This window comes from Macrotis lagotis, chromosome X, assembly GCF_037893015.1.
Source record: "Macrotis lagotis isolate mMagLag1 chromosome X, bilby.v1.9.chrom.fasta, whole genome shotgun sequence".
Lineage (NCBI taxonomy): Eukaryota > Metazoa > Chordata > Mammalia > Peramelemorphia > Peramelidae > Macrotis > Macrotis lagotis.
This window is the reverse complement of record NC_133666.1, coordinates 281,683,613-281,703,289: the sequence shown is the minus strand read 5'-3', so window position 1 is coordinate 281,703,289 and position 19,677 is coordinate 281,683,613. Positions and strand designations below refer to the sequence as shown.

The 19,677-nt window shown below is 34.8% G+C and overlaps 1 protein-coding gene across 2 annotated transcripts in view; it reads right to left on the bottom strand.

Moving 5' to 3' along the window:
* Positions 1–15,713, bottom strand: part of MROH2B (maestro heat like repeat family member 2B) — a 91,814-nt gene extending 76,101 nt beyond the window's left edge. Inside the window, exons 1-7 of one of the 2 annotated variants that reach the window (XM_074202546.1) lie at positions 15,143–15,713; positions 12,379–12,440; positions 5,599–5,709; positions 5,288–5,447; positions 4,153–4,251; positions 1,919–2,070; positions 349–492 (exon numbers count right to left, since the gene is read on the bottom strand). In XM_074202546.1, coding sequence (XP_074058647.1) covers positions 349–492; positions 1,919–2,070; positions 4,153–4,251; positions 5,288–5,447; positions 5,599–5,709; positions 12,379–12,440; positions 15,143–15,158 — 744 coding nt within the window. In that variant the 5' untranslated portion in view covers positions 15,159–15,713. The remainder of the gene's footprint in view (positions 1–348; positions 493–1,918; positions 2,071–4,152; positions 4,252–5,287; positions 5,448–5,598; positions 5,710–12,378; positions 12,441–15,142) is intronic. The other variant, XM_074202545.1, reaches the window with a different exon arrangement.
* Positions 15,714–19,677: the final 3,964 nt, after the last annotated feature.

The following is a 19,677-nucleotide window of genomic DNA, read 5'->3' as shown; positions in this document are numbered from 1 at the left end:
ACAACCTTAGATAGAGACCTCAAAGGGAATTGAGATTCTTTGTTCCCTAACTTCACCTTTTTTTTTCCTTTAATAATCATCAACTGTCTGAACTGTGTGAAGGGGCCTTAGAGAACTATAGTCCAGTGTCCTCATTTTACCACTGAGAAAACAAGCCTGGCTAAGGTGACTTGTCCAAGGTCACGCAGAAAGTGGTGGAACCAGAATTTAGATGCAGTCCATTTGCCTTCAAATTTAGTGTGATTTCTCCAAAATTGCACCATCCCAAGAATGACACTTTTTACTCCTCAGTATGGTCTATGGGTGGGTCTTAGAATTTATTCCTTCAGTGACTGACTCCTGACCTACCTGAGTGACACAGAAATCTGTTTCAACATCCTTATATTGGTCTAAGAGCCAAGGTACATGATTCAAAGCAAACTCCTGGAAGTCTTTCCGGTGCAGTAGAAGGGCCACTGCTGGGCCATGAGCCCTGATGATTGCTTGGTTAATCTACAAAGATAGGAATAAGAAAAAAAAATCTCTAATGCTCAGTTTTTTTTGTTTCTCTCTAAATGGAAGCAACTTTATTTAGGATCCATTCCTCCCCCCGCCCCATAATACTCCATGACCTCCTAAATTCATCCTTTATCAACTTCCTTGGCAACTGTGGCCAAGAGAAATCAGAGGTTATTCTCCTTACCCAGTCAGAGAAGAGTATATGCTTTTTAAAATACTGCTTAAGTTTTTCAAAATAAGGCTGAAAAGGTAATTTGGAATCAGATTTCAGAAAACTTTTGATATTTAGATAAGGACTTTATATTCAATTTTGTGTGTGATGGGGAACCACTTGGGAGTGCATGCAATTCAACTTACAATATAAAAATTTATTTTTATTTTTTTTAGGTTTTTGAAAGGCAAATGGGGTTAGTGGCTTGCCCAAGGCCACACAGCTAGGCAATTATAAAGTGTCTGAGATCAGATTTGAACCCCGGTACTCCTGACTCCAGGGTCAGTGCTTTATCTACTGCACCACCTAGCCACCCACTACAGGATAAAAATTTAGGACCTTTACATCATTGGAGATAGAGTAAAGGATTTAGGAAAGGATGAAAATGTTGCCTTAAACCCAGAATAAAAATATTATCTATAAAATAATTTATAAATGACTTTTTTGGTATTTTTTTTGCAATGCAATGGGGTTAAGTGACTTACCCAAGGTCACACAGGTAATTATTAAATGTCTGAGGTCGAATTTGAACTCAGGTCCCTCTGACTCCAAGACTGGTACTCTATCCACTGCACCACCTAGCTGTCTCACAAATGAATATTTTTGACCCTAATCTCTGACATTACATAAAGTCAGGATTGAGAAAACAAGGCATTCTATTTTTTATAGTTACACTTTAGAAATAATTTTTTCTTTATGCTCCAAGGGAAAATAAAACCAAAGGGAATGCTTCCATTCATTTGTAAAAGGTGCCCAAGATGTTCTAATGAACTTATTTGATGAGTTAAAGTGTGAAAATTGGATGGAGACAACACTCCCATATACCCCCCTCCCTTATTTCTGATGTAAAAGGAGAGAAAGTATAGATGCTGCTGTAACTAGACTTCATAGGATATAAATACACTTTCTTGTTAAGTGTTACAGTAATTAAAGTTAAGCATGCATAGGTAGAACAGATCTTCTCAAACCCAGGTTCAAGCTTCCTTTAACTGATTGATGTATTTTAATACCATTCACATTATTTCTTTAGTCTACTACCCTACATCAAAAGTTTATCAAAAACAACAGAGAGAAGAATGAAGAAATTGATATAATAAAGCAAACCCTCTGGCTTTAGAATTGGATGTTGAAAGAACATCACAGAAGGTCAAGAACTCTGACTCATGTTGCAGAAAAAGAAAGTTAAATCTACTAACAGCTTCTACTTACTTCATAGGTCATGTCTGTTGTCCACTTGTCCATTATGAACCGAAATAGCATGTAGACTTTATCAGAGAGTCGGTTGGCACTCATTTTAGGGCAAGGAAATTCTTCCCAGTGGTTGATATATTTGAAAATGGCTTTACTGAATTTTTCAAGGGCTTCATTTCAAAGACAGAAATTAGAGACAGGAAATCAGAAAGGGATTAAAGAAAAAAATGGATGGAGAGAGAAAGAGCACTTATCTTAAATCATTGTAACAAATGGCTTTAAAAAGTCCATGTTCAGCAAAAGTACCATTAGGGCCACCAATTTGCATTTGGTATCATCTGTATTTACTGATAACCATTATCTCCAGCCAATAGCACATATAAAAAACAATTTATACTTGGCATATGCATATTCACCTCCAAATATAGATTCCCATGAAATACTTAGGAAAAGTGAGGCAAGGCAGAGAATAGTAACTGTCCTGGCTGATTTTTCCTTCAGTCTGAAATCTAATTTCTTAGAATTGAAAAATTTATGAGGTATTAGAGATGAACAAATATTGTCTCAAAAGTTGGAAAAAAATACAGAATAGATCAATGAGTTCGACAAATACCTAGAAATATTCCATAATAGATCATGAAATAGATTATCTGCAAACACTAAAAGGTAAAAAAAGTAAATACTAAGAAATAAATGAATCTACAAAAAAAAGTTATAGGAATTAATCTCAATTTGTTTTTGGATAGAGCCAGCAGACTGGGAGATTGAGACGATTATCACTGATAAAACATCTGGATTTCAGCAAGGTATTTGACAAATTATTTTCTGACATTCTAGTGTACAAGATAAAGAAATGTAGACTGTATCAGAGTACCATTGAGGGGACTTCTTCCTTGTTGAACAACCATTCATTTAGACTCAGGCTGTAGCTTTAATGGACTGATGCCAGCCTGGAGGGACATCTCTAATGTTCTGTTCTTTATTTGGTCCTGCTCATCATTTTTTTTTCAATGATTTAGAAGACATGACATGCTTATCAAATTTGCATATGACATAAAGCTTTTGTTTTTTTGATCACCCAAGTCAATATTTTCATAGCTCAATAACAATGTTTCAACAGTAGCAACTCAATGCAAAGTTATGTGCTTCCAAAAAAGTTCAATCTCTCCTTGCCTTCATGATCTCCAGAAACTCATTTCATCTGCAAGATGCCTCTCTGCAATTCATTCTTCCTCAGATCATTTTCTACCCCAGCAGCTGGCCTTCATCAAGCATCAGCTCCAGGTATTCTTGATGCTCCCTTATTCTTATTTGCATTATCTTTCCTTCATTAGATTGTGAACTCCCTGAGGGCAAGGACTGTCTCATCCTTTTCTTTATATCCTCTGTGCTTAACACAACGACTTCCACACAATAAGCCCTTGAAAATGTTTATTGACTATGACTAACTCCTGTTAGGATTAGAATTCACTGTGGAAAATTTCCTATATTAAAATCAGAAAATATCTTTGTGAAACCTTTTGTGCCACCTTAGCTATTATAATGGCAATTGAATCTGGCCATTTGGCAAAAATAATTAACTCACACAGATTTGATATTCAAGCCAAAATTTTATTTTGGCTCCTTTCTTTAGCTGTGGCCAAAAATAGCATTTCTGGATGCTTGAATAGTAAGTGTTAATATAAGGAAAATCTTAACTATCTTCAAAGCTAGAAAAGGTCATTCTCCAACTGTACAATTCTACTAAGAATAAGACAGGCAATAGACCTAAATTTAGAAGAGTATATGTAGTTTCTTGAGTATTAATATGGATTCTGAAAAAAAAGTAACTTCCTTTCCCTCTAGGACTTTAATCATAAAATATATATCTACCTTCCTGGAAAAGAAAAATGAATGAGATGATTTTTGGATGCTTCAAGCTGTTTTTTTCCCCCTATGATCTTATGATACTTTTTCTTTAGGTGAGACTCTTAGTTTATGACTAGTATAACATTGAATTCTGAGCTGGATACAGAGTTTGGGCTAATTTTTGAAAGCAACTTGATTCCTGTAACTATGAAAATAGAATGATTTATGGCCAAACCAAAGAATGTGGGATAGCAGAGAATATAAAAAAGATGAGTAGTAGAAAAATATAATTTTCACTAAAAATAAATATAAACTCTGTAGTTACTTTTACTCAGAAGTAGCAAAACAAACCCTGGAGCTTTTGAAATTTTATTGAATCAGAAGGAAGCTGAGAAAATACTTACCAATGCAGAATGCCCTCTTTATCTTTTCGTCTTCAGCTAACTTTACCATGGTTTGCATAGTGAGTAAGGTCATAGTCATGAATGGTATGCTCTGGGATACTGCAGAGAAGAGTGGAAGAGAGCAAAGGTATTACCTTCTTCCACTGGATGATTTTTCACATTATTCTCCCTGGATTTGAGCCTCCTATTAATATCAGGAAGATGTTAGCAACATAGTGCAACATGGTTTCTGGCACAGGAGGGACTAGTGAAGAATGGATTGACAGAGAGGGCAGAAAAGTGTAACCCCTAAACTCCCTTGGATTTTCTATCTGACCCTCTTCATGCCAGACTAGAATTAGTGAATGAATTGGACCTTAGCTACATCTGGTCTGCCACATATCCACTTTGTGAAGATACAAAAAAATACTAAATAGGGACCCAGACTTTGTAGGTGTGCATGAGAACCATTTCTCTGCCCCTCCTTGGATAGACTCGTCTTGATTCTATGAAGTAAGGATTGTTGGTTGGTAGCTAATTAGCTCTATTGTTCAGTGGGAAACATTAATAAGGGTTAAGTTGTTAGCTTAATCATAGCATATCATAGTTATCTTTGTTTAGTTCTATGTAGTAATGATAATTGGCATTGATAAAGCACTTTAAAATCCAGTGTTTGAGCTTCAGGAAGGTGCTATAGGTATCTTTATCCCTTTCTTACAAATGAAGATACTGAGGCTTGGGTCCATAACTTGGTTGTTTCAGAGGCAGTATTTTAATCTGGACTTCTGGTTTAGCGCTATGACATGCAGGTTCTCCCAGCCCTCCCAGATACTTTGCAAATACTTGCCACTGGAACTTCAGAAAAATATATCCCCAACATTTTCCAGCGAAAATATGCATAGTTTATTGATGATATATCAGTACTGTCATTTTTATAAGCAGAGGACAACATGGAACATATCTATCATAACATCTAATTCTATAATATAGAAGCAGAGTTTTCTCTTTTTATATTGATTACTATCCCTATTAGGGGTATATGGAAAGGTACCTGAATCACTGGTAATTAGTTTAGTTTGGGTTATTTCCTAGAGAAAATATCATTTCCTCATCTTTTACCAACAATCAGATGGCAAGACTGGCAGAAGGACTATACCATAGCTGGTTGCCAGTTCAGCCAGAGCAAGGATAGTGAATTCATTGGGAAGCTCCAGGATCTTGAAGTGTCTTTGTATTTCATCCATCACAGAGTTGAAATCATGGTCAGCAAGAGACACTAAAACTTCCCCGGCTAACATTCTGATTTCTCTTGGGACCTGTAAAATAATCATAATGATGGTCATGATGAGAGAGATAGTACCTTAAAGTTCCACTATGATTTACAGAGACTTCAAATATTTTATCTGAATGGATCCTTCCAAAATCCTTAGGAGGTATAGGGATCACACGGACAAAAATTTTACTCACGGCATTGTTCCTCATGTCCTTTGAGGCATGAAAAATCATTCTTTGAATAGCTGAGTTATTCAAGTTGCTATTAGTCTGGATAATGGTAGCAAGACTACTGTAAATGTCTTCCTGTGAACACACAAGTAGGAAAACAGAAATGTTGCAAAATCATAGTAATCAGATGATATTCAGAGCTATGTTGTTAATAACAATGCTCATTGATCTCCATCAGAAAGAATGCTAGTAGGTTTCTACATTGCTTCCTGACATATTCTTAGGAACCAATAGCTTATATCTGTAGATCATATATAAAGATGACTTTAATATTTGTTGCTGTTTAGACAGTTTTCAGTTGTCTGACTCTTGAAGACCCCATCTGAGGTTTTCTTGGAAGAGATATTAGAGTAGTTTGCCATTTTCTACTCCAGCTCATTTTACAGGAGAGGAAACTGAGACAAATTGGCCTAAGTGACTTGCCCAGGGTCGCATAGTAAATGATTGGGGTCAGATTTGAACTTACAAATTTGAGTCTTTCTGGCAATATATTCCTGGCACTATTATCAAGCTGCTTCTGAGTTTAGAATAGAGAGTTTTGAAAAATAGCATAAATTTTTCATCGTGTTGAGAAAGTTTAGACCTAAGAAGGAGCTAGATCAATTCTCAAAGTCTCTTTAATATTTTAAAGGACCTAATTATCTTCATTATTTGTTGTGGTTCATCCTTTGTTTTAAAGAGGACCAATGACATCAAAGCCATAATGGCTTGACTCACGTATGATTTAGATTCATTCATTCATTCATTCATTTATTAGGTTTTTTTTTGCAAGGCAGATGGGGTTAAGTGGCTTGCCCAAGGACACACAGCTAGGTAATTATTAAATGTCTGAGACCGGATTTGAACCCAGGTACTCCTGACTCCAGGGCTGGTGCTTTATCTACTGCGCCACCTAGCCGCCCCATGATTTAGATTTAAATGAAGCAGAATTGTGTAATCATCAGCCTTACTCTCTCTTCCATTCATAGAAGTCTAATGGCAAGACAAAAGTCAGGGCAATTGGCCATGGTCTAGCATATAGTGGATCATCTTGGCATTTTTGATGTATGAGAAATCTGTAAGCATTCTACAGTATCAGTTTCAATGGCCTTCATGGTCATTGTTATCTTCTATTCCACTGGGGAAAATCTTCACATGCTTGGGGTAGACATCTCCTTAACTTTCAAAAGAGCTTGAGAACTGATGGTTACACAAAACCAGTTTGAGAGAAATCTCATTTCGCCTGTGGAGAAGTACAGTAAATCTTTTAGATCTCATCTCTATTGCAGAGCAAGGATCAAAACACTGTGGCATCTAATTGTGGATTTGGAGTCAGAGGATCTGGATTTAGATTCTGATTCTGCCTGCTTAACGATGTGACCTCAAGCAAGTTATAAGATGGAAAAGATTTTCAGGAGCAAATGACCTTTGAACTCCTTTCTTAGATTCTTTGGTTTCATCATCTGTAAACTGTAAACTCCTTATTTTATTCTTTACATTTGTATCCCTAACACAGTATTCCTGGTCAATTATTGTTTTTCAGTTATATCTGACTCTTTGTGACCTCATTTGGGGTTTTGTTGGCAAAGATACTGGAAGGGTTTGCCATTTCTTTTTCCAATTCATTTTATAGATGAGGAAACGGTTCAGTGACTTGTCCAGGGTCAGGCCCATCACCATCACTGCATCACCTAGCTGTGGATTAGTAAGAGCTTAATAATGTTTGTGGATAGATGTACCTATAGATAATCTATACATGATAATATGATGTATCTATAGATATATCAATATCTATAGATATTGATGTATCTGTAGATCTAATTTCCATTATTGTTCCTCATCTTAGGATCTTAAATGTCTTCCAAGTTGGCTGCTAGAGTGATCATGTTCCCTCTCTCACAAACCGAAGACCCAACAGAGAAAATATTCGATGCTTAATAAATTTATTTTAGAGCTTAGTTGTTGCCACCCAAAGAAACTAGCTAATGTCTCAGAATGTAACTCTGGTGCTAGTGAGCAAGTGAGGTACTGAAAACATAAAAATGGCAAATTTTAGATTTACTATAAAATAGAAAACAGATGAAAATCTTCTGATTAGTCAGCATTCTCCACATTAAATTCAATTTTATATTCAATCAATAACCTTTTATCAGCAATGTGGAAATCTAGAAGTTCCTTAGAGAAATGTTAATAAATTTAAAATAGAATGAGATTATATGTAAACAAGTCAGAAAGGCTTAAGAATTACTGGTCCAGGAGAGAGATTTGAAGGAGCAGAACAGAAGTTTGGGGTATTATACCATATGACTAAGGGAATTTAACACTTTTATTAATAAAAGTAGTACTGATAAAGTAAAACTTTTATACTTTCAAGATATCAACTGACCTGAGGTATGAATAAGCTTACTAGTTTAGGTATCAATTCACTTCAATTTAATTAAATTCAATGAACAATTATTAAGTACACATGAGGAACCAGTTACTATTTTAGGTCACAAAACTGAAAATAAAACAGAATCTATCCTTTAGGTATTTACTTTCTACTGAGGAGAAGAGTAAGCTTTTTTCAACTAAGAAATAAGACTGATTAATGAGATTATAACATAATAACAATGAATGTGAATATCCATAGACAACCTGACTCATGCTCTTTGCACCAATGTTAATGCAAAGTTTCTGTTTATTAAACTTTCTTTGATGGGTCAGTTTGATTGAATAGGCTGATGCATGCTACTAAGTACACTAGGGTATACTAAGTATACAAGTATACTAAGGATTACATTTCTCAGACATCTTTCAGGCTAGGGTGACTTCAGATGTGTACTGCTTTGAAGTAGTACTCTTAGTTTTATTCTCATCCACAAGCTATTTAGTTTTTCCAGAGGGGTAAAGAAGACATGTTGAATAAACAATTAACTGATGCTCTTGATTGTACTTTCAGTATAAAGGCTGTTGGGTAAAGTCTGCATAAGACTGGTCCCTTTCACTATGATCATACATACTAGCAGAATCACTTTTCTTTCTATTTGGTCTCTCAAATCATAACTCCATCTCCCAGTTTATTTATTTGAGGCAAACTTGTGAAATAAGCAAAGTCCATTTTTTCGTGGAAAAGTCCATTTTTTCCCACTCAGGGACATTAATATTTAACAGGGAGGCTTCTTTCATGATAGTGTAGAAGTGAGCTGGAATCACTAAGATGTTCAGTGATGTTGAAGCTCTGGCTAGTTTCACCACATTAGAAAGGTTTCCAGTCAGTCCTAATGCTACAACCCTGAGTCTCAAGTCTGAGGACTAATACAGTAAAGATAAAGAGGCTCATCGACAATAGATTGGTCACAGGGTGATGAATTTTTCAACCATTAAAAACCAGAGAATGAAAAAGAAAGGAATGTCATGATCTCATGTGCCTCTCTAATGAAAATGGAGCAGTGGAAATAGGGCAGAAGGAACTAAGAATGAGTCTCTTAGAGAGAGACTAGAGCAGCTAGTTGGCCCTATGGATAGAGTGTTGGGACTGAAGTCAGGCAGACTCATCTTCCAGACTTCAAATCTGATGTCAGATACTTACTATCTGTGTGACACTAAGCAAGTTATTTACCTCTGTATGCCTTAATTTCCTCATCTGTAAAATGAGGTGGAGAAGGAAATGACAAATCACTCAGTATCTTTCTTTGCCATGAAAACCCTAACTGGGATCACAGTAAGTCATACATGACTGAAAACAACTGTCTTTATTATGTATCCAAAGACATTAAGAAATATCATTTCATGGTACACTGGATCACCTTGCATAAGGAAGTTCACCTTGAAGAGAATTAAAGTTTTGGTTCTGACATTTTTGTTAGAGTTTTAAGAAGTAGAAATGCTGCAAAATGTAATAAGATCCCTTAGATGAAGTCAAAATATAGCTTGACACTTAGGGTGAAAATAGGAACAGGGGAGAATAGTGAAAAATACGCTGAAAAATATGTGTAGCTTAAGAAAGGAACCTAATCAAAGACTTGTAGAGAAGTCAGAAGTTTTAAACCTTTGTATCACAATTACTCTCTTTAAGAAAAACATCAGGACATGGCAAGCAACAAATGATAACACAAAAAATGAAAGTAACTGTATCTTAATAAAATGAGATACAATTAAGTTTCTTTTTCTTTTTTTCTTTTTAGGTTTTTGCAAGGCAAACGGGGTTAAATGCCTTGCCCAAGGCCGCACAGCTAGGTAATTATTATTAAGTGTCTGAGACTGGATTTGAACCCAGGTACTTCTGACTTCAGGGCCCGTCTGTGCTTTATCCACTACGCTACCTAACTGCCCCTACAATTAATTTCTGATGTGGGAATTGTATCATATTTAGTTATTGTCAAGTCATCACCTAGAACAAAAGTAATTATTAATATCAAAATAAAAGTACAGAAGAAAATATTTCATAGAATTGCAGTAATTTAAATATAAAGTATACACCACATGCAATGTGGCAAAAAAGAGATAATTATCTGAATTTCACCACTTCCTGCATAGATTTAACAGAAATGAAACACTTTCCATAAAAGAAGGTCAAAATAGCTTAGAAATCACCTTAGTCAGCAGACACTCTTATCCCCTAATTAGGGAAATATGAAGCCCAGCCAAGATGCTGGAATAGGAGGAAATACTGCAGTCCAGTTCTCCCAATAACTACTTGAACAAAGGTAGGAACCATGAGAAAAGGGTGGATCCTTGGGATCATGGAGATAGGGAAAGGAAGAGGATGCAAATAAAGGGGATTGGATTTTCAGACAGCCATTGATGGGGGCCTTAGCTCTGTCACTCTGACCCAAGAATGAGACCATGGACTCAGGGGAAGTATGGCAGTCAAACACAAAATTAGTTTTGCATACAAACTTAATTATTAACTATCACTGAAGAGATTAGTGGAAGATTTTAAGCAATATTACCTTGTGAAACAGTGCAGGTCAATGGTGGCAAAGACAAGCCATCAGAACGCTTTACCTGAGAACCAGTTAAGCTATACTATTTCAAGAGGAGCATTCATAGAGGAAACAGTAGGACAAACAGATGACAAAATAGAACATAGTTGTCAATGATCCTATAATGATATGTTTTCAAAATTAATGACAGTGAAATACCTGCATTTTAACCTTAGAACATCAGAGGGAAAAGAAAAAATATAAAAAAGTAAAATTTGTCTAAAAATATTCTTCTTATGGTGTTATATAGTTATAGGTCTTGTAATACCACCAGCTCAGAAGATGCAAACTTGCAGGTTACTCAAAGAACATTGGAGAAATGATTTGCATAATGAATTTAAGTGGGTTAGAGCATTTTTGATACATTTTACATGAGAAATAGTTGAGATTTGGGATTTCAGTAATGCAAGGTTCTGTCCTACAACTGAAGGCCTTAGTTTCCTGGAGGACTGAAATATTAAATGACATTTCCAAGATGATATAGCCAGTAGGTATCAGAGTTGTACCTGGGGCACCCTCTTAGTTGAGGTTTCTACCAACTATGCAGTGAAGACTCTGGTTTAAGAGAAATCATACTGGACTAGGAAGAGAAATGGGCTTGTTAAGAGTGAGAGAAAACAAATGGACAGTCTGGGTGATACATTAATATTCATGAAATATAGAAAGAAATAGTAGGAACCAGTATGTTCAAATACTTTGTACCTATAGCAGAACATGGTACAGAATCACTTGGGATAGAAGGGCACAAATGACTTGTAATCTGTACTAAAGGAGATAGGGAATGTTTTTGCATCAATGAATGAAATCATGAATCCATTGAAGAACTGAAGGCAGTCTCTAAGAGCCTGGACTGACTGACTTGGAGAACAAAAAGAACAAATGTCTATTGGTGAGATCAATGTAGGAAGATATTTTTGAACCTTCCCAGGAACCCTTTAAATTGTAAAATTTAAGAGGCTTCCTATTTAACTTATTTGTAATAGGAATCTTAGTTTTATGAATGATTACATTTAATTATATTTTAATCATCACAGAATAGAAGTGTCATATATATATATATACATATATATATGTATATATATATATACTTCAGTGCTTCAACAGTTCATATACTTCTATGTCTCAAAATATATGGGATTTCTAAAGTTTCTCTATTAATAGTTTCATGAATAACAGTAAAAATATAATAAATAAAGATAACTACCATCTATGGGTAGTTTTTTGCTGGTGCATCTGTAACGAAAATTAGCCATTGCTAGTTGCATATTCAATCTTTTTTTCACCTTGGTAAGACATACTAGAGCTTATCTTTCATCGGCCTCACTTTTAAGAACACAAGGGCACTTCAACACTGTGATGAAGGATCAATCACAGCATGAATTTAGTAGTTTGAAAGAGGACATCAAACAGTAGCTCTGAAAAGGATGCCCTTTGCACCAATTCTGAAACTAGATTCTGTGATTGTTAAAATATCACTAAATGCAACCATTTAAGTATCATCAAGGTTTCTATTAAAGATGTTATTTCATGGAAAAGACAGTACCATGTGAAATATAACTAATCTAGAGATAAATGGAAGTTGGAAAGAAATTACAGTGTCTAGGCAAAAAAGGAATAGTGTGAAATTCTGCAGCAGATCTGAAAACTGTGAACAGATATATTTCTCTGTAAATTTCCATTCCTTTATCTGTAAAATGAAGGGACTTTTTTTCTATTTTTAAACAAAATATCTTTAAGGTCTCTTTCCAGTTCTAAGTCTATTATTCTATAATTGTATGATTTTGTAAATTTACTGTACCTTGCCTTCATTTTCCTTCTTGTCCAGCATACTAAGAGTGACATGAATATCTCTGGAAATTTCTGCAATACAAAAGGAGACACTGGTATCTCCCTCTACTAAAATATCAAAGGAATAATCATTATGAAGTTTTTAATTAACTTTGAGAAACATTTTGACAAATATTATTACATTTATGATGTGTGATAGGCGTGCCAGGAAAACTTTTTCCTGACATAGTCCTAGCTTTCAAAGAGCTCACAACATAATAAAGAGATATATTACAGATTTATACATTTATATTTATATATTATTACATATTATCTAAATGTTGGTATAGATCTTTGATTTCATTATTGCAGGGTACTCTTGGTTCTGAAACTCTCTTTAACAATTCAAATTAGAAGCACATCTTTGAAAGTTTAAATGACAGATATGTGCCAGAGACAAGACTTGAAGCAAACTTTCTTTCTAAGGTCAAGAACTGCTTTCAAAGTACTATATCACAAGATCACTTGAGGGATATGCACTGCCTAAATCAAGATATCCAGAATAAGAATAGATAAGGTATGGACAAATTAGGTGGCACAGGGGGCAGAGCACCAGCCCTAGAGTCAGGAGTTCAAATTCGTCCTCAGACATTTAGATATGTGACCCTGGGCAAGTAACAATTATAATTGCCTCCCCCCCAAAAAAAGAATAGACAGGGTCCTTCATTTCTATCCATTGGGCAAATGAGTGGTTATTTATTTCTCTTTTCCTACATTCAAATCTGTCATCCCATGGGAGCTTTGCTTTTTCCATTCATAGCTTTATCCTTGATTGACTTCTTTAGTCTTAGTCATGGTTATCCTTAGGAAAACTGAGTAAAATTATCTCTGTCAAATTCTCACCTCCCCCTTTTAATATAGTTCCTTCATCCTCTCTCTCCCACCCTCAACTTCTGTCCAGGTACCTCTTCTATGTCTTTCTTCCATAGCATCATGATCTTAGCTGACTATCAATCAATTCATCATTGATGTTAGTTGATAATAGCTTAACACATAAACTCTCTCTGGATATTACTATCTTTTATTTTATTTTTTTTTAGTTTTTGCAAGGCAATGGGGTTAAGTGGCTTGCCCAAGGCCACACAGCTAGGTAATTATTAAATGTTTGAGGCCGTATTTGAACCCAGGTACTCCTGACTCCAGGGCTGGTGCTCTATCCACTGCACCACCTAGCTGCCCCTGGATATTACTATCTTAATAAGATATTCTGGGAGACTATAAAACCTTCAATGACCAAAGAAATAAATTTCTACTGTTAGAATTTCAGGATGCCTCTTAGGTAAAGTATTTGGGGACAATACAGTCCCTCAAAGAAACATCAGCATCAGACCTACTCTATCTACCTTTAAGGCTGATCCTTATTGGTCCCAAAGGAAGGTAGATTAATCAATGCAGACAATAAAATATGCCAATAAGTTTTTTCACTCAAACTTGAGATACAAAATTCATGCCTGCCTTTGCACAAAGTCCATTGGGGACTTGCATCTATACAATAATTTTGTGCCTTGAATCTAATCATTTGTTTTGTGGAAAGCAAATAATCATTTCCCAATTTGTTTTCTGAATCTGGAATTTTCTATACAACATTGGATTTCTTAAAGAGACATACACTTAGGCTTAGCAATTATGTAAATAACATGGAAATAGTTTTATCAGTTGGAAACCATGAGAGGTTGTTGAGACTAATTAATACACTATAAAACAGAAATATTTTTCTTACAACTTCAATTCAAGTGTGACGAAGTAAGGTGCTTGGTAATGATGAAGAGTTAAAATTATTATGAACTTCTCAGATCATTCTTGGGGGAAATTTTTTTTTAACAAAAACAACTGTTGATTAAATCTAGAATCAGACATTATTTTGAGGAAGAAGTAGAGAATGGGTAGATCTTTTTTCAGCCAAGAAGCATGGAAGACTGAAATTAGGAAATTTACTTTTTCTTAAAATGTTGCTTGTAAATTCACCATTCCTGAAGTCCTACATAGATCTTATTAAGAAGGACACTTTCCTTTGAGAGAAAAGAAGCTGCTTTTTGGCTATTAAGATAGGTCTCTAATTTTCCTTTAGTTTCCACAGCTACTTAAACCAGGACAAACACACTTCCTCAAGGTGAACCAGTGTTTTCTTTTTTTCAGATTCTCCTCTAACAATGTACTAACTGAAAGGTTGTTTTCTCTTTTGGGGTACTGTATACTTCAAGAAGGAAGGTGGAAACTGATGCAATGCTTTGGAACATTCATAATTATATTGACTGAACCATTTCTTTTTTTCAAATCTCTGCTTGCTACTTGAGAATCTCCTGAATACTTCCTCCTTTGTGCATTTCTCTCCAGGGGAGTCTTGAATAGTTAACATTGAATCAGAAATTTTCCTTAAAAAAATTAACCTCCCGATACTCTGGTAGGCTACAAGCATTTAAAGAGGTAATGCTGGAAGAAAGCCCCAAACAGTGCCTGAGAAATTAAGATTGCATACAAATCAACATTAGTCTAGGTATACTAGAGCAAAAAACCCCAAACAGTTGTGTACTCAGGCTCCCTTTTTAACATAATCTATTAAAACATTTAAGGCTCAGGATCTCCTTTTTTCTCTCTTGTCTCTCTCCCCCCCTATTTTTTTCCTTTCTTTGCCTTTGATTCTCTTCATTTCTATCTCTTTCTCACATCTATGCACAGACACACATGCACACACACACACACAGAAGAAATATGTCACTGAAGATGAGGTTCCTCACCTCCAGTTTCCTCCATGATGCAGGCTGGTTGTCCCTTTTTTACTTGAATCCAGAGGCAGCTTTTTAAACACAAATGATTAGGTTAAGGAATCCAAAATAGCAGGTTTACAAGATTCTCACAAATTGCTCACGATATTTTCTAAAACTAAGCCCTGTCTCCACTCGGTTGACACTAAGGTTGAGCGCCATCTGGGATGTGGTTGCTGGTGAAGAGAGTGTTACTGGATGGCACTGCTAAGACATCTTGATTCTGAGCTGCTGACCAGCAAAATGGGTGCATTTCATCTGTGCTGTCCCTTTAGTGGAGACCACAGCATCCAGAGAAGATGATAGAAGTATAGAAAGTGGGGCTCAGGCCTAAGGCACAGGATAAAGGAGCTCTTCTCCTTGGGCTTGGGTCCATTAATCAATTGAAAGCAGAGAGAGATTAGACACAATTTAGTTTGGGAATCATTTTCCGTGATTGTTTTTCCTGGCTTGAGTGTTAGGGAAGCCTTTCCGGTGGTCTTGTAGGTTGTTCTACTTGGTGACTGTCCCACAATCTGCTCGTACTCAGTGGGAATAGAATTTCTAGGGTGGGCAGTTGAGAGGAATGTGTAACTGACAGCACAGTGGAAAGTCCACTCCTCAGACCTCAGAGTGACCATCCCTTGGCCTTCTTTCTAATCTTACATAATAACCCCCTAATACCTTAGCCCTTTAGCCTTAACTCTACTCTTAGCTCTTATTCCCTGCCAACTTCTTCATTTCTCTCTATCCTAGTCTTTTGTTCTTTGCCTCTTTCATTTGTTGACAATAAAGGTGGAGCACTGCATCTGGCCCCAACATTTGCCCATCCATAATTTACTCCAATGATTGAATTGCATGTCTGAAATAATAAGGTTTGGAAGGGAGTAGTAGAAGGTCATCCACAGGACTGTATTTGGAAGACGTCTTGAGATAATTTTATTGGGGGGGGTGGTTCACTCTCATGCTACTATTTCCATGGACCTCAATTGCCCTTGAGGGTAATTTTTCTGGTGGACAAAGGGACAGTATACTATTCATTAACTATTATACACTGGTATTATGAAAATCAATTATATGATAATATCTAGTTTAGAAGATAGGTCAGATTCTCTGACATTGTGTCTACTTTCTTACCTCAAACCATCTAGTGAAGAATTAAGGATTGAGAAATTAGCTAAAGGATTATTGGAAAGCAACTTCCCTTTGCCTTTCTCTATTCAACATACTTATTTTTTTTTTTTATCATTGACTCAACTGTGAAATTCATATGTCAGGGGATCTGGAAATAAATTTAGAGGACTCTATGCTGCTTAAGCCCCTAAGGAAGTAATATTTCCTTAGAAATTTTAGGACTTCTGAATCAATGTATATAAAAGAATAATAAAAAGAAAGTTACTAATTTATGTACTTATTATAATGTATTTCATATTAACTTTGGAAATGTTGGCAAATGATTATTTTTACCTGACTGTTCATATAGAGTTCATTTACTTTAGAGAGCAGAAAGGCAACTATTTGGTTTAGGACATCCTTAATTACACTGACAACTTTAGTTCATCAATGGATTAAAACTTCATCATTGGGAGTATCCCTTTTATAGATGCAGGCTATGATCTGTCCTCACCTACTTATTCAGTTAGAATCTTGTCCATGTCCTTATATAAACCCTCCACTGGTTATTTACCCAAAATGTCAGAGATTTCCCTCTAGGTCTCTCCAGTTTGTGTACTGACTAGGTTTGTTCCTCCCTTGCTTTTACTGCATGACTAGTCTACTTCTTTTCCATTCTGTCTAATTGAATGACCTCTTTTGAGGTCACTTTTTGTGTGTGCAAGTCATTCTTTTTAATATTACTGCATCTCAATTCTGTCTACCATATTTTTATTATATTTTTATTGACTATATTTAGAAAAAATGTTTAGTTATCCTGAAAAATTATATATATATATATATATAAATTTTGAAATAGTTACATTTACAGTAAAATGTAACACATTAAAATATACTATGAAATGAACATATTAATTTTGTTATTGTGGTGATGGTTATTATTATTATTTATTTGGACAGAGGCAGGAACTGTAATTTCACTTGTAAGGGAAGTCTTGATGAAGAAGCTTTTCTACCAATGTAGGTCAAAATTTATTTTGCAGTTTAGTCTTAGAGAGTTATCTAGACAACTAAGACATAAAATGACTTGCCAGTATTATATAGTCAATAGATATAAAGGCAAGATTTGAACAAATTTTCCTGACTCTGTGCCAATTCTCTATCTATTACACCTCTCCTAAATTATATAAATAAATAAATAAATAAATATATATATATATATAATTTATTTATCAAGACAACTAAAATCTATCTTTCAAAATGTATTCATCCATTTCACTTTTCAAAGTTTAATTTTGTACATGAACCTTTCACCCATTTCTGAACTGTCAGCATTATTAGAACCTTATCAAAGCTTTTTGCCTTATTTACCACATTCATTTCCTACTGTTTACCATGTCTCCAGCCTAGAAGAATAAAGGTTCTAGTTTGTGGCAAATATCAAATTCTAAGACTCACAAAATGAAATCTTATTAATGAAAGATTATTTCTCAAAAGTTTTTAATGAAGCAAATAGTTATGTTGCTTTAGAGAAAAAAAGCAGGAAGAATTTTATTGTTTCAATATATAGTACTAATGACAATATCAATTCCTGGGGTTCTGATTTTATCATTTTGTATGTTTAACAGACACCAGAATATTAAAAATAAGTAAAAAAGCAACCATAAATCAATAAAGGTAGAAATTAAGCTAGACATTCCCCCAAATTTTCACAAGATATTTTACACACTTTAAAACCAGAGAACTGGCCAGATAGGTTCATTAAAATGACTTTTTTCCTATAAATCTCTTCATGAACCTATTAGATAAAAAACAAAGAAATGGAAAAAAAATGTTAAGGAAATGTTCAATTCAGCAAAAATTTAGCCTGAATCCTCAAGTAGAAGAGATTCTTTCTCCCTTATACTTGTATTTGAAGAAAAAAGAGGCATTTAACCCAGAATTCTGCTGGCATCACTTTTTTTTCCTACTCTTTTAAATGCCAGGATATGAGCAGAGGAGGTATTCTGCCTTAACTCTGCTTTAGCCATACCTCACTGTGAGCTACCTAAAGTACAATGAAAACTAATATTCAGTGGTGACCCTGTTGTCCTGCTTCTTCAGTTTACTCTACTTTCCAAGGCAGAAAAATATACTGTGCACTGGTACCTATTTAGAATGATATTCAAAGGAGGTTGAATAAAAGTAAGGGCTTTCTTCTACCTTTTAATATTTATTAGTAATATCTCTATGTTCTAATAAGTACTCATATTTATAGAAATTCTATGAGGTGTAAAAAATAATTATATTAACTAGCAATTTCATTCAGGAGATTACTTAAGTCTTTTAGCTTTACTTTCTCTACCATTTTGTCCAAGTCTATATTTTCTTTTTTTATTTAGCTTCCTGTTTGATTAGTCTAAAAGAGAGAGAGAGGAGAATATTAAAATCTCCTGCTACTCCTATGTCTTCTTATAATTCATTTAATTTTTCATTTATGAGTTTAGATGCATGTGGAGCATATATGCTTAATTCAATATAATGAAGTTTCCTTGTTTATATTTTTTGTCATTTCTTTAAAAAAAGATGCAGAAAATGGAAAAAAAACACCCTTAACAAAAGATGTTAGAGAAAAGAAGAAGGTGAGATTTCATTAAGCTATGAAACAACTGGCTAATTAGATGACATAAAAAGAAATTAATATTAGGTAAAAATCCCATGATAGGGGGAAAGTAAGAATGTGGGAAGGACTTGAATATTTGCTGTCTTATTGCAACTTCTGCTTCTTTGGATTCACTGGATACATAATAATTTTGTCCATTCCCTCATTTTTATTCTATTTATGTTTTTTGCTTTTTCTACATATTTCTTGTGAGCAACATGTTTTATTTTCATATCCAATTTTTCATTCTTTTTTGTTATAGTTTCATTGGATTGTTTAATCCATTCACATTTATAGATATGTTAGGTTTAAGTATTCTTCCCATGTGTAATTTTTTTTCTGACTTTGATTTTTTTGCTCCTTTTTTTCTGCAGTTAGTACTTTTTTTCTTTTTTGTTGATTTTAGCTTTACTACTTTAAGGCAACCCTATACCTACCAGTTACCTTCCTTTAACCTCCAAGTCCTCCCTAGTTTGTTACCTTTCCCCAACTTTAAAGTTTTATTTAACTTATTAATTTCTTATTTCCTTATTTTATCTAGTTGTCAATTCTTCCCTTCTTTCCCCCCTTCTGTTTCAGTTAAGTAAAATTCCTCTTCCTATTTCCTGTTTTTGTTAGTTTTTTTTTTTAATTTTCTCTTTTTCAAAAAAAAGAAGGAAGGAAACAAACATTTTAGAAGCACTTACTAACAGACAGACACTAGGCTATGTGACTATAAGTATTATCTTATTTGATCCTCACAGCAACAGGGAGGTAGGAGCTGTTACCCATTAAT